This window comes from Tachysurus fulvidraco, chromosome 11, assembly GCF_022655615.1.
Source record: "Tachysurus fulvidraco isolate hzauxx_2018 chromosome 11, HZAU_PFXX_2.0, whole genome shotgun sequence".
Classification (NCBI taxonomy): Eukaryota; Metazoa; Chordata; class Actinopteri; order Siluriformes; family Bagridae; genus Tachysurus; species Tachysurus fulvidraco.
Window position 1 is genome coordinate 16,280,940 of NC_062528.1, and position 16,247 is coordinate 16,297,186.

At 37.4% G+C, this 16,247-nt stretch overlaps 1 protein-coding gene across 1 annotated transcript; it reads right to left on the minus strand.

Moving 5' to 3' along the window:
• Nucleotides 1-2,781: 2,781 nt before the first annotated feature.
• On the minus strand, nucleotides 2,782-13,020 carry olfml2bb (olfactomedin-like 2Bb). Its single transcript, XM_027146065.2, has 8 exons — nucleotides 12,417-13,020; nucleotides 11,285-11,551; nucleotides 10,631-10,738; nucleotides 9,814-9,975; nucleotides 6,728-6,908; nucleotides 5,829-6,245; nucleotides 4,516-4,692; nucleotides 2,782-3,996 (listed from the first exon to the last, which is right to left on the minus strand). The coding sequence occupies exons 1-8, from the start codon at nucleotides 12,594-12,596 to the stop codon at nucleotides 3,392-3,394; spliced, it is 2,097 nt and encodes a 698-aa protein (XP_027001866.2). The 5' UTR covers nucleotides 12,597-13,020; the 3' UTR covers nucleotides 2,782-3,391.
• Between the last annotated feature and the right edge of the window lie 3,227 nt (nucleotides 13,021-16,247).

The following is a 16,247-nucleotide window of genomic DNA, read 5'->3' on the forward strand; positions in this document are numbered from 1 at the left end:
TTATTGGTTATTTCCTTTATCATTAATTATGTTTACCTTCTGCTTTATGTTTATATTCTGTAAAGCTGCTTTGAGACAATGTCTATTGTAAAAAGCGCTATACAAATAAACTTTAAAATTTTTAAAAAAAAAAATAACCTACAAGGCACTGGAGAATCCACCTAAAAGAAGATGCATTTAAAATATTAGGTAAGAAAAACGGTAAGCACAGAAGAATCATGTGATAACTAGGAAAACAAGCAGACACAGGTGAAACAAATAATGCAAGACAGAACTCTGGTGTCATGTCATGTTTTCAAATCTTGTCCAAATATAATGCATAAGACTTCAGTAACTTCACTATTGCTTTCCATTGCTATTATTCATTTCATTTGCTTCTTCATTCATCTCACTTCATTTCTTTTTCTTCAGTACTGAGTTGAGAGTTCTGGTGAAGCCCAGCCTCAGGGTCACTCTCTCACATCTGTCTGGTTCTTTTTTCCTTCATTGTCACTCCTCAAAATGGAATAAAGTTCAAAGTGCATGAACGGCTGGGAAGTGTGTCATGTCTCTGGGAGTACTAGGAGTGTTTCTGATGAACTGGGTTGTACTCATTCTTTTCCCAAGTGATCAACTGCTTTGAATGCTGAGCGCCTTAATAACATGATCAACTGCCTTGAATGCCTTAAAAACATGGCTTACTTAAAAAGTAAGAGCTGGGAATCTGTCTAATTTGAAAGAATATGAGAAATATACAATACTCTGGTGATGATCGGGTAACATTTGGTTTATTATACCAGGATACACTGGTTAATGGATGAATGAATGACCGAATAAATGGTTACATCATTATGAAGCTGTCCCTATTGAAGTACCTCCAGCATTTCCTCGATGTTTGTGTCTTATAGGGACACACTGAGATACTGAACTGTACTTGTGTTTTAGCCAGAACAGAGATCTGTGCCAAAATAAACTCCAATACCTCTGGGGTTGCTCACTCATTTTTCAGGAGTTGCAGATATGGCCACCTTCCAAGCTTGTCCATGCTTGTGTTGTATCTAACCGGATGGAATCCAATTACAGTACATATCCCCAGTAGTCTTTATTTTAATTTCAGGGGAAATTTGGTCGCTTCTTTGCTAAATAAGCATTCATAAATTTTAATATCAGGCTCATAAAACACCCAGATTTTATTAGTCTCTCTTTTTACCATTTGGAGTTGTACCACCTACAGTTTATCCCTGTTGGTCAGTTCCTGAAGTTTGGTCTGGCAAGAAAGCTTTCCTCTTGTCTCGCCAGTAGATCCCGAAGGCTTTCTGCATCAGTAGAGAGAAGAAAGCAAAGGCTCCTGGTCAAAATGAAGTGATGGAAAAGCAAACCATGCCTTTGATATCTGACAGAACATTGGTTTTGACTATGAGACCCAAAGGATGACGAGGTGAAGGAGATCATGATGCACTTTAGAAACATTTGATGCTGACAGCACATTCATGCTCATATCAAGCAATGTGTTGAGTTGAATTTCACTGTCATCCTAACCCTCATATACGTACAGAGCAATGAAATGTCAAGCACATCCAAACGTCTGTCAACTTTCTTTGTATTTTTTTTTTCATTTTAGCGAAGCTCAGAGATGCCAGGTTATTACATATCAACTGTTGAAGTTTTAATGTAGTTTTAAATATTCCAAATGCAAAGAATACACATTTATTTAAACGACTAATTCGTAAGAAAACTGCTTATGTGACATTTCATGATTCTGTATGGAATTTTCATATACTTGATTAAAATTTGGAATCTTTGGCCCAAATATTATCTGGCTGGTTATGTGAACTTGGTTTGTCTCTCTTTACTAGTTTATAGATTCTCCTTAAACCTACAGATTACATTTCTGAAATTACTGACCCTAATTCAGTAGCATATTACCCTTGTGTCATGCATGGCTGTGCTTTCTTATAAAATTCTATACTATGCTTGCATACAGAGATATAGGATTCTTTTACTTATTTCATTTTAAAATTAAGAAATGTGGCTAGTGACATGCATATGTGCTCTATGGAGTATTTTACAATAGATTCCTTTGAGATTTGTGAAGGAAAATGAACCAAGCATCCTGGTTGTGAAGTTTGTTAATGGGTTTTTCAGATGCCTTTTTGAGACTGGAGAATATTTCTGGTGTCTGTAGGCTTGGAAATGCCTTGTTTGCCAAAGAATGGTATTTACATTTACCCCTTTATTAAATGCTTTATTATGTCCACTAACTGCAGTAGTGAAGATACAGTACATTAGTATGGGTATTGTGGAAAAATCTTAAATGCTTAATTGAAAGTGGAAGTGAAATTATACTAAAGTCAATGTTAGAAATACAAATACAACATGAGGCACAAATATGTACTGTAAACTTCACATTCTCAGAGAACTAATGAAATGTATTCTGCAAATGTTTAGTCTGTCTGTTACTGATTCTTCTGTGCTTGTACGATGGTAAATGATTCACTTTGTCACTTTTTCTGTTTCTACTTTTCTCTTGATATTTAATCACAAAAGTGAAAAGTAATTTCTGCAGTTTTTCTGCTTTTGTAAGATAAAATTTTATCATTTACTCAAAATTCACTTAATCAAAATTTGGAAAATGCTCGTGAGCCTCCTGATAATTTACATAATTGCGCCAAAGATTTTTTTTGCACCACTGATTTAAAATATTTAAATAAAATTATTTGAAAATAAAACTATTAAAATGTATATAAATATGTTGCAACTCAAATGAAAAGTTTTTGTGACTTAATTCATCACTCTACAAAATACAGGCATGGCATTTATTTTAAATTAACTATGTTATTTACAACATACATACATAAGCCGTAACAATGACTTTGTCATTAAAGTCCTCAGTATACTTAATGCAAAAACAGCAAAGGGTTGTACAAATACAAAACCGCCTTCAGAAAGCTTACAAGCTCACATACTCTCTGCGGCTTTATACTGACTGTGGCTTACAAGTGATCCAGTGCAGATGATGGTACTTGAATACAGGAGTTGGTTTCCATGACTACATGAATGAATCTTGGGTGCAGTGACCAATCACAGGCACGACTGGCAAGTGAAGCTTCTGCAGTCAGTTCTTTGACTGTCTGCTCTGCAACTGCATCATACTTTTTTGTGACAGCCAGCAAAACAATGTCACAGCATAAAGTATGCTTAGGCTTTAACCTAGTGAACATTTTTGCCATGGAATGATAATGAATGACTGCAAAATGAACAATAAACAACAATAAAATAGTGACATATTGTAAAAAATATATATATTGACCCTGTAGACTGATCTACAATCCACTGTCTTTTTTTTTTTTTTTTTACAAAAAGTGCAGAACAGTAATTTAGTTATGATCTATATCTAATCACAATACAGTAATTAATAGGCAAATATGACATCATAGGTCACTTGATGGCCCTTGTCCCAGGCATAGAGTGTGCGGTCCTTTGGGTTATAGTCAATTTGTGTGGTGTAAGTGTAATTGTTCATGAAGGGCAGCCGTGGCACCATCTGAGTGTGTGTGTGCGTGTCAAAAGCATAGCTAATAGTGGCGTTTATGCGCTCATAACTGTCCACAGCATACAGGACACCACAGATGACAAAGCTGTTCCCGTAGCTGTTCCTCCTTAGGCCCGTCCTCCATGTATTCTCCTTCTGCAGGTCAGAAGGATTGAGCTTGCTCAGGATGATCACTTCCTGGTGGAAGCCTTCTTCATCTAGAGCTGGATAAACCAGCCAGAGGCCACTCTCATCCACAGCAAAGTCCACATCAGAGTGTCCCCTAAAGCTCCAAGGTGCTTCTTCATCCTCATGCTCAAACATGGCATCATGCAGTGTGGTCCAAGCTGCCACGTAACGCAGGCGAAGGTCGTATTTGATAATGTCATGGGAAAACGCCCGGTTGTAGTAGAAGGCACCATTGTAGACCACGTGGCCCGTGCCAATCCAGTTGTAGGGCAGTTTGTACGAGCTGCTTATGCGTCCTAAGTTGAGAGAAAATAAAAAGCTCCAATATTAATACCCACAATGGGTTTTACAGTGTCAACAGTGTGTTTGACCAGGACTGACCAAAACAAAAAAACATTAATTAACAGGTACTGGGATTCAAATATTGTGTTACTATTTTGGACAAATTCACTAATTTAGATTTGTGGGCCAGTTTGGAAATAAATTAGCTAATAATATAATTGTATACTGATGGTAGATTGCATCCCCTTGTGGTAGAAGTCATTTAACCAACTTAACATCCAGAAAATACAGTAAAGAAAAGCAAAGTTTACAAAATCGCACATTACCCAATGTTAGTGTATCATTAATATGGTAGAAGTTTGGTCTTAAATGTTCTGTGTCAGGCTTTCTGAGTGATGTCCAACACTTAAATAAATAGCATGTTGTCTAGATTCAAAATCTAGTAGCATATTATTAATAGTGTTTGTTGTAATAATAATTTAGAATGCAATAATATTTTGCTCTTCAGTTGCTACCAGAAGTATAATAATCACCTTGCTTGAATGCGTCCATATCACGGAACTCCAGTAGGTTGCTGCCATAGTAGTAATTTGTGACATATATGACATTGCCATTGCCTTTTGGGTCCTTCATCCAGGCGCCTTCATTGCGGCCATAAGTATTGCGAGTCACAGGGTCAGCGATAGTAGCTAACGTGTCCTTGCATACGCCTACAAATGATAAAAAACAAATAATATTAAGAGCATTTTTTGGTTGCATTTTATTTTCGGGTTTAAACTATCCCATTCAGATAGCATTAATGTGACAGCATTTTTCTATTTTGAAAATTAAAGCAGCAAATATTTCTTTCTTGAAGAAGAAACACTTTTCACAAGTATCCAGACATTTCAAGTCAAGAGTCAAGTCAAAAAGCTTTTATTGTCATTTTAACCAGTATTTGCTTCTTTACTTGTTTATTGTGGCATTAAATTAATAAAGAAATATTGATAGGCTGTCACACTCAAACTGTCATGGTATAGGACACTGTAAATTACTCTAATCTTGTAGCTTAACTTTTATGAGGCAGTCATCTTAAACAACCAGATTTATATTTTCCTTAGAGCAATTTGGTATTATTTCACTCTCTGGCCTCCCAAGGAAGGAAACTGGAGTACCCAGAGGAAACCCCTGAAGCACACACAAACATACAGTACAGCAGGTGAAGGTGGGAAGCAAACCTTCTACCTATATACTTGATGACTTTCACTGACACTCACTTCACTGCAAATGAATAATTTTGTGAGTGTGAAATACAGTACATGGCAACTTGTGCTCAGTTTTAAAGACAGGACTTACAGATACTGCTCTGCAAGTCTTATTGTCCTAATGATCTTCTATTATAGTTACTACAGTATCTATAAGCCATAAGATGTTTTCTAAGCTAATTTTTACTGTAGTAAATTTTATAGTACATGCTTTTGGTATTTTTTGCAGTGCAGTTTGCAGAAATATTTACAGATCACACCTATATCATTTCATATGTTTATTGGAGCAACTAGACCTATTGTACATCACATATCACATGGTATTGAGAGTTGGAGCATTTTCGAGTATGTGTACTGTATGAGTATGTGCATGTAAATGAAAGTAAATGAGCTTGGTATTGGACCTGCCATCACTGACTGACAACTCGGAAATTGATTACATTTAGGTTTTTTGGGTTTAGTTGAATTAATATCCTGATTATGATTACGATTGTGAATTGTTCAATGCATATTAACCACCTGCTATAATTTATCATGATATAAAAATTCAACACATAAGCATGTCCAAATATACACAATGCTATAAAAGATCTTGAACTTACCAGAATTCTTTGGTGAGTCTGTAGTGACTACAGATTCTTCGTCCCAGCGGAGTCGAGATTTTAAAGTGTGTTTTCTTGCTTCAGATGTGGAGTTGTGCTGTGGTTTTGGACCTTTAGGAGGAGTTGAGATGGATGTTGATCTGTTATTGGTCATAGGCTGTGTGGTGGTGGTGGTGGTTGTGGTTGTGGTGGTGAAGGTTGTTAAGGAAAGAGGCGTTGCCTTGCTGGTGGTAACCATCCTTTCTGTCTCCCAGGACTCCACATTAGGTTGCTTTGTGGTAGTTTCACTGTTCACCTTTGGTGCCATGGTGGCTGTAGTGTGAGGTTCTATGGATTGAGTGTCCTGCTGTCTAGGGATCTGGTCTTCTATTATTAAATCCACTGAACCATCACCACTCAGCACATCATCTGTTCCTGCTGTGGAGGATTAAATATTGTTGGTAATAGAGCTTAATATATAATATAAAAACAGGCTTAATGAAGAGGCAGAGTTAGTTCAAACATGTTACAAATTGCCCCTTATTGAGCTCCAATTTATCAGGCACACCCTGAGGGACAGAGACCTCATGGAAGGACCTATCACTCGCTGGAGAGATTATATCTCACAAATGGCTTGGGAATGTCTAGAGTTCCCACAGGGAGAGCTGAAATCTATGACTGGGGTTAGAGAAGTCTGTGCTTGCCTTATCAGCATACTGGCACTTGACCCCTGCTAGGAAAAGTGGAACAAAACAAATAAATATTTTGAAATCCTTTTGTGGTAATTGCACAAGTCAGGAGATGGCAATTAGGTTATAAAAAACTTTTTCGTTTTCCTTTAGTGATGGTAATAGAGATTAAACCCTAAGGCAAGCCGGGGCAAGTCAGCATTAATCACAAGCCATGTGTCGCAAGCTCACCACTCTGTTCTCCGTCATCTTCCTCTTCAGTCTCAGCCTTATAGAAGGTCACGCTCCTGATATTCATCCCATTTGGTCCCATTTTGCTCTTCACTAACTTCTGGTCCTGTGAGTCTTCAACACGGCTTCTCTTCAGTACCCTGCCGGAATCCTGACTCCCTACAAACCTCTCCTCATACTTCTGCAAACAAATCATGTTGTTTACATTAGGTATAGATCTGTATTTGTTTCATGCTCCAAATATCCGTATCTGTATCTGGATTTAAACTCATAGTGGGTGGCCTATCCTGAAACGCTTCTCTGTTCTTTTTAATATGAACTTTACCACTATACTCCCAAAAGCATAGTTTGAATTCTGGCTCAGACAGTTCTTCAACCTCATCTACATCCTTAAATTCATGTGTTTTATTTCAACCCTGACTAGGCAATTACTGAGGAACAATGAATGACCACTGTAAATTATGGTCTAAATTTGTTCCATGAACAAATTTCACCACTCCCTCATTCCCACATCATAATGCGCCGTGTATTCAAATCTGTACTTTTATCTATTTAGAATAATCTGCCCCTTCCAATTAAACTATTCATATACATCTATATCACTAGTATACACATCTGCCCAATTGTGGTTTATTTACTGCCCTTCTTCAGTTCTGTATTAAAGCTATAAGGCTATGGACTGACATGCTCCTTATAGCTCCAAAACACATCTGAGGAACCAAATATCAGAGACCACACATCCTGACTGATTAACTATATTTGGGGTTTGAGGGGGGAAAATGTGCATTACATTTTTTTGCCAAACTGTTTTTTTAATGATGAATTTTTAGTGTAGTTTAATTCTTGGGACAGGCTTTGTGGAAGCTGGCTTTGATCGCCAGCCTGACACAGCAAAGTGGGCTAATACTTTCCACAGAGCTGGGACTTGTGTGGTGCTTGGTTAGCCCTGCTAACAAACTGTATCCTTCCAGTATGTGTGTGTAATTACAAGCTAGACTGTGTGTTCAGACTTTGTTTTTTCGGGTTTGGGTATTCTTTGCGTTTGGTGCTGTTGTTAATAAAATTCTCAATTTTTAAATTTTTTTACAAACGCTTACATTGTTTTGATGTGATGTACGCGTGAATGTGTGCCTATAAGTGTGAGTGTGTTGTGGATGTAGATAGAAGTCTCTGGGAATGTTTAGGTGTTAGTGGTTATTGTGGGTGGAGGTTGCATGCTGGGAGGTTTTTTTTGTGTGCAGGGGTGGCTCGAGTGGTTAAGGCTGAGTTTTTAATTGGAAGGTTGGGGTTCAAGCTCCAGTACTGCCAAGCTGCCACTGTTGGGCCCTTGAGCAAGGCTCTTAACCTCTTCTATACTCAGGGATGCTTTATTATAGCTGCCCCTGTGCTCCAAACCCAATTACCTCAGCTTGGACCAGCAAAGAAAATGGCCTGAATGTATGTGTGGCAATAATAAAGGCTTCTTCTCTTCTTCAGTGATCTAATTTAAGATGCCTCACTTAATTAGGGCAAAAAGGTACTAAACTGGTCCTAGTCACAGGAAATCTTCTTATTGCCATAAGACAGTATATCTAAAAACCTAAAAAAGCAGACATAATGAATGAATTTAGCACTATCATGTGGTTGTAATTCACTCTGAAGTTACAATGGTGGATTTTTTTAAAAGAATGTTGAAAAAATACTCTAAACCACAGATCTGTTCTAGTGAAAACTCCCTTATATTCTGGCTGGACCTAGAGCTTTCCTGTATTATAAATATTCAAATTCAATTCAAGTTTTGTTGTTGTTGTTTTGCATTTAGTTATGTTAGATTACAGAATAAAATGTTCATAAAAGTGTTTTATTCTCCTGCAGGAAGTGGGTGGTCTGTGTTTGGTCATCTGCCATGTCAGTCAAACAGCCCCTTTCTGTGAAAGTGTGTGAATCTTATCTGTGTTTGTTGACAAAACATACCAGAACCTCTAATAAATACTAGAAATCTGGCTGAAATTATGGTCTCCCACTTTATCAGACATCTGTCCCTGGTGTGATAGTGTCTGGGAGGTACCACAGTGCATGAAATGGGTTACTGATGTATGACGTGTTATTATAAACACACTATAATTTACAAAACGTTCTCAATACCACTGTAGTCCTTTGAGGACGGTAATTTATCCTTATCTGCTCGGCTCTGTGCTTTGATTAGTTTCTGTCTCAGTTCACAACAACTAAAAATGTAAATTGTTTTTGTAGATTGTCTCAATTTTCTCATGGCCATTTTTTCCTCAATAGGTAATCTGGAAATCTTAATACTCAATCTGGAAATCTTAATTCTAAAACAGAGTTCCTTTACGTTGAAAATAACCATCTTTTTGAAATGCACTCCTAAATAGAATAGCTAAACATGTCTGGAGAAAAGTGCTAAATATATACAGTAAATAAGTGAACATGAAACATTTATCATATGAGACAGGAAATATGTTGTTCCAACCCACAGAGCTGGACCAGTAATACTCTCATGGGGTGTTTGTGCAGGTGAGAACAAAGCACTTAAGTATGAGCTAAAATCATGTAAGAGCGAGGATCTCAGTCCAGTTTCAATCAAACTCTGGCACAGTTTATTGCAGTCTGATTCAATCGTAAAACAATTCAACTGTAGAATGCAAGCCAAACATACCATCTATTTTGGGTTCGGGACATTTTTTTTTAACTGCGAGGACAGATCTGTAGAGCTGTAGAAATTTTAGTAATTTATTTTATTTGTACAGCGCTTTTCACAAATCACATTGTCTTAAAGTAGTCTCAAAATGGAAACAGAAAAAAAGTTTTAAGTTTAAAAATAAACTGAGATCACATGAAGAAGAAACCTCATTTGGGTGATCCATGTGCCATCCGTGGTGTATGCAAAGGACTAAAATAAAATTATAATTATTGGTACATGGTAGTGTTTGGAATTATTTTTTTCACACATTTCAGTGTGGGAACTGCACACTGTGTGTGTGTGTGTGTGTGTGTGTGTGTGTGTGTGTGTGTGTGTGTGTGTGTGTGTGTGTGTGTGTGTGTTGTCTTTGGTATGTCTCAACATATCTCTGTACTATCTCTCTCACCTCTGTGTGTGAAAAAGCTGCAGCCACTTTTTTCTGTAGCAAGGGCTCCAGCTGGCTCAAACGTCTTTTCTTCTCCAGGTGATGGTGGACATGCAGGTCCTTCCCTTGTCCTTTCAACTCTTTCATGCTCCCTTGCTCTTTTGTCACATTTCCGGAAAATGTCTGGAAGGAAAAGATTTGCTCAGCAGTTGTCCAGGCTGAAAATATACTGCACTCAGATGCCCTTTGTCTGATGCCAATAGAGAGGAGTAAAGCGGGAATTCTTAACTTGCATTCTTCTTTATCCAAACTTAAAATGGGTTGCAATCTGTTGCACACATTGTTCCCTCTTACTCCCAACAAAGTCAATAAGCGAAGATGTGCAGTATGTTCAGTAACTCAACATTTCTTTTTATACAAATAAAAAACCTTAAATTCAGATCTTGTTGTTTTCTGTAACAATATCTATGACAACATAAGAGAACATAATGTGTCTTGTTCACTGAATATTTTTAAGTTATGTATGTAAATTTAATTTGAAGATATATTATTCCCTTTACGCAGCTCTAGACTGAGTCTTTTTGCCATCGAATCGGTTGGATGTGTGTGACATATACTGTAGGCTTCTAATTTCAACACTTCTCAATAGTTTATCTGTAAATCTGTTCTTATAGTCCTATACATTCTGTTACAGTACTTGTACTCAATATACATGTATTTTATATCATTAGTTATATTTGGGGTATTTAAACTGCAATTTATTTTTATGTTTCTGTACTAATCTTGTCATTCATCTCCAACTACTCTATCTTAATGGAGAAGACTAGAGATCATTTACCTTTTCGATGTTTTCAACACGTGCCAGAAGTTTAGTAGTGACTGAGTGCAACTTTAGCAGATCCATCCCATACAAAGCCCCCTCAAGTAAGTCCATGATGGTGGAAAGCTGTTAAAGGAATATTATATTGTCAAGAAAATCAAAAACAAAAACGTCCATGATGTAGAACTAAACTGCTGGCTTTAAAGCAAAAGTTTAAACAAAAATCTGTTTGCAGAATTTCCTCATAAACCCAAAAGTATCTGATCAGAAAGAAGGTGTTTTGTGTCTGGAGGTTGTTTCTTTAGTAGTAAAGGAAGTGAAGCTCACCTAACAGTATTCACATGTAGACGTGGTTTTTCACTGTGATCAAACCTCAGGCTCTGGCTTCCACATATTAAATGGTGAAATTGTACCAGCATGTACAGATATTAATATATTTTGTCTTTGCTCTCTGCTAAACTCTTTCTTTTAGAAACACAGTAGAATAAAATAGCTCAGCAATGTGTGGTGTTAAATAAACTGCCTTTACTTGTCACCTATATTATCCTTGCAGCTCTGGCGCAAAACTATCGACACAAACATGCCATAAGTCCATTTGTGTTGAGTGGAAAGTCCAGCTCAGCACTGAAATCTTCAAAAGTTAAAAATTGATTTTGTTTCCCTCCTTTTTACCTTGATATCATCTTTCCCAGCCTCTTGGAGCTTCTTAAACCTGAAGTCTCCTTCACAGGGATTGAGGGCGGACGGAGGAGCGATGCAGGCACACTTTTTACAGTTGGGTCCCGAGGTCACTGTCTCCACTGTGTAGAAATCCTCAAGCTTTCCATTCCCTTCTTCAATACGCCTGCAGGCGCTTCTGCTCAAAGGTCTGACCACACATTTACAGCGGCAATCCGAGCCCTCTGAGAGAGTCTTTACTTTGTCATAGTCGCCTAGGAGCTGAAGGGTTAAACCAGCAGTGTTAGATTAAGTCTTCCCGAGTAGGTATGAGTCACTTGTGAACCGTGTGAATCTTTATATTCTCTTTGTATTGCCTTAACAATGAAGTAAAGTACTGACGTTTTAATGATATGCATGAAACTATCAATTTGTGCATCCATGTTAGTTTTTATTTATGTTCAAGCAAAATTTAGTGGATTTGATAGAAAAAAAATAATTTTATTATATTTTCCTAGTAGTGAATGTAGTGGTTTAAAGTAGAATAGACTAAAGGAGAAAAGATGCACATTTCTGCTGTGTTTCTTCTTGATCAGATCAGTTTGATGACACATTCCATGAACAGTGGTAGAGTATGAAATTATTACAGGTGAAAGATTAAGTACACAGTAAAGTTTGATTAGCTGCAAAGGGATTAGAAAGATCCAGGGCTTTGAAGGCATTAACTGAATTTGCTTTTGCAGGCTGTAGTACAGAACTTGTGGTGCCTTATTCTTTTACATATGTTTTATGTAAAAGACATGAAGAGTTTGAGCACAGGTGTGTGCCATAAAACACCAAAGTGTGCAGATTCCACAGATTTAAGGGATGCTCATGGGATGAGTACCAGACAACAGGCAAGTTTCTAACTTAAAGGCACCAATTTCTTCACTCAATGGAAATCTATTTATTTATTTATTTATTTATTTATTTATTTATTTATTTATTTATTTATTTATTAACATAGATTCTGCTTAGAATTTGATTGTGCATCCCTCAATATTTTGGAAAAATCTTTCCAAACTTTTAAACCTGTTACACCATTGGTACCATATTTGATTCACTCCTGCAACTGTAATCTCTATCTCATGACCGTCAGCAACTTTACCTGAGTTAAAACGTTCTCCTGATTGTCCAGTTCATCCTCCAGTGCTGCATCTTCAAATTCCTCTGAAAAAACATGGTTTTGTTGGGGTGTGATCTCCATCACACCAGTCCACGCCAAGGGTAAGAAGCAAAGTGCACCACTCCAAGCCAACAGTAACAGTCTTAATGAGAGCATCATCATGCTGGTTATCCAAAAATCCACTTAAAGGGTTAAGTGAATCAAATACTGTTAACTCCAAAAACTGTTAAAGGGTCCTAATGTGATATCTTCTTAATTCACAGTCCAGAATGTTTTGTATTAAATATTTCAATAAATCAATACATTAATTTAATAATTTACTAATTTCTCCAAGGTGTTAGGAGCTTCTGTGATGTAATACACAACCTGTTTAATTAGGAGAAATATGCTGCTGTTCTATAGACTGTGCAGGTTGTGCTGTAGCCTTGGATATTCTCTGATGAATGGATCCCTGAAAGGTCAGCCGGCTCAGAAGAAGGAAAATGGGAAGGACTTGGTACTTGACTCCATCACTGCAGACAGGGAGGAGTCAAAGGATTACAGACTTGAGCGCATTTTTGTTCCCACTGCACTGCACATTTTAGTGTTTCCTGCTCTAACACACATGTAATCTTTTAAAGGGATTGTTATGAGCAGATCAGCTGAGTCAGGGGTGTTTTTTTTTTTTGTTTAACTGCAGTTTATCAACATATTTGTCAGACATGATTGTAAATCAGCATGAAACAAGACAGTTATCATTAGGAGGGGAACTTTTATTTGTTGTTCCTGATTAGATGTTAAAAAAGATGTAACTTAACAGAATATAACTCAATAAACATAACATACAATATAACTAAATAAACATAACATACATAAGATGTGGAAATTGATCATAATAGATAATATCATTGTCTCAATTCTACCTAAATTTAACACAGTACACACTTCAAAACGTCTTTACATATATTTTACTTTATAAGCATATTCAGATGTCGTTGTTTACATTTTGTGCCTATTTTTTTTTCATGTTCATCTGCATTGTAATTTTGTAATTATAAATTTTGAAATCATTTGCTATCAATGTTCTACCCTGTTCCATCATCGGCTAACAAACTGGAATAAAAGTCTGTGATTGTATGATTGTTATAAAAACATACAATACATGAGGATATTAATAATAAACTATATTTTCATCTGATCTGTGAATGAATCTGGGATACAATATATTTTGGAGAAATAAAAAAAGATCCCCAACCTTTCCAGACAATAGATAAATGTAGACATTTACATGCTATTCTAATGAAGAATTTCTAGACAAAACATTACCAGTGATTAACATAGATTTTTGCTAATATAACAATAATATGATTAACGCAATCTAATGCACTACATATAAGAGTGTAATTCATTGTAATCTATTTGCAGAATCTATATGAGACACCCAAATTCAAATAAGTCTAGTGTGTTATCTTTGTTTTTTACAAGACCACATGACCTTTGAAAGCGGCCCACCATTGGTTTAGTATCTCATTCTCTATAACTGACAATTATAGACTCTATAGACGGACTAATTTAAACCATGTGCGCCATCTACGGTGCTATTAAAACCCTGTCATTACACAGTTGCAGCAGTAGACACTGTTGTATGTTTGGACCGTGAGCGCCATCTACCTGCTGCCGGTGGGGATGAATTTGAGTTGATGTCACTCAGAAGGTTCACTTTGGGATTTTTACTGTATAAGTTGTGTCATAGGGGGCATGGTGGCTTAGTGGTTAGCACGTTCACCTCACACCTCCTGGGTTGTAGGTTCGATTCCCGCCTCCGCCTTGTGTGTGTGGAGTTTGCATGCTCTCCCCTTGCCTCTGGGGTTTCCTCCGGGTACTCCGGTTTCCTCCCTCGGTACAAAGACATGCATGGTAGGTTGATTGGCATCTCTGGAAAAATTGTCTGTAGTGTGTGATTGCGTGAGTGAATGAGAGTGTGTGTGTGCCCTGTGATGGGTTGGCACTCTGTCCAAGGTGTATCCTGCCTTGATGCCCGATGACGCCTGAGATAGGCACAGGCTCCCCGTGACCCGAGAAGTTCGGATAAGTGGTAGAAAATGAATGAATGAATGAATTCGTCATTTGATTGAATTATTTTAAAATCACTTTATTCAACTACGGCCAATGTGTATGATGGACTGTCTTCCTGATGTGCATAAGCTTAGGCTTCTTTTTAAGGCTTATTCGTTTTGGAATGATTAACCACACTGCAGATCTCAAACCACTCCTCAGCTTCAGCTTCACATATGTGCATTGAAATGTACTGAAATTTTACTTTGAACCCGCAGATCAGCATTGAGTGCTTGTTCAGTAACACTGATCATGTCTTTTGCTGATTGTACACCAACTTACATGACTTATTACTATCATAAGCACCCAGACATACTGAATACACAGGTATGTAATATACATTCAGCCTCTTGTGCAAATACATACCTTGTTAAAATGATAGAAGAAAGAAGAAGCTCTGCTCCAATATTGTTTTGAGAACAAGAGACCTTTGCTAGATTAGGGGTTCTCAAACTTTTATACGTTTAACTGTAAAATAAACTCAATTTAGGAGCTTGAGGGCTTCCTCAGTGCAGATTTATTTCATGGACATATTCAATACTGTGTATTTGTCTGGTCTGTTTTAATGTGTACAACACAATATTTATATTTCTCTTTATAGTTTATATTTCTGAATAAATTAATTTAATTTGGTTTCGCTAACAGAATACTTTACATCCAGGATTGACATCACTGACAAAAATATATATGCTTTTATTTACACATTTTGAGGTTAATAATGTTAATAATTAAACTTAATTTGATTTGCAGTGAGCAAATTATTAATAAGGTTAATAATTAAACCTGTTCAATTCAAGTGTGTAAGTTGTCTGAAATATAATATATAAATCACAATAAACAAAGAAAATGGACCCCCTACTCCTCATAGTCCACTTTGAGAATCACTGCATGATATGACCCCTTGGAGGCCAGAGGAATTCAGTAAAGACTTCTAGAGCAAAAGAACACTGATTAGTCATTACAATCTGTAAAAAAATAATGTCTGTATATTTTGTAAACAGTGAAGGCACAGTGAATGAAACATAGCATCTCTCTATGTCAGTCCCACTGAAACAGACATGGTCTAACAGACATGCCTGTCAGTCCCACAAAGAGAGCTTTGGCCTCTGTCCATCAGTTCCAGTGAATAAGGTGTGGCCTCTAGGTCTGTGAATTTCAATTAAGCAGTCATAGCATGTCCTGTCTCTCTGCCAGACCCAGTGATGTGGAGTGGCCTGTGTGAGGATTATGTGTGAGAATAAAGCAAGCCTCTGTCCCTGTCAATGCCAGTATAGGAAGCATGGAAACTTTCTTTGTCAATGCCAGTGAAGAAGGCATGCAGTCTGTCCCTGTCAATGCCAGCAAAGGAGGCATGGAGTCTGACCCTGTCAATGCCAATGGAGAAGGCATGGAGTCTGACCCTGTCAATGCCAATGGAGAAGGCATGGAGTCTGACCCTGTCAATGCCAGTTTAGAAGGCATAGAGTCTGACCCTGTTAATGCCAGTGGAGAAGGCATAGAGTCTGACCCTGTTAATGCCAGTGGAGAAGGCATAGAGTCTGACCCTGTTAATGCCAGTAGAGGAGGCTTGGAGTCTGTCCCTGTCAATGACATTGAAGGAAGCATGGCCTTAGGGTGTCTTTTAATCACAGTCAAGAAGTTTTGGCTTCTTTGCCTGCTAGTCTCAGTGAAGGTGGACTGGTCTGTGTGCCTGTCAGTGTCAGTGAGGTAAGTGTGACC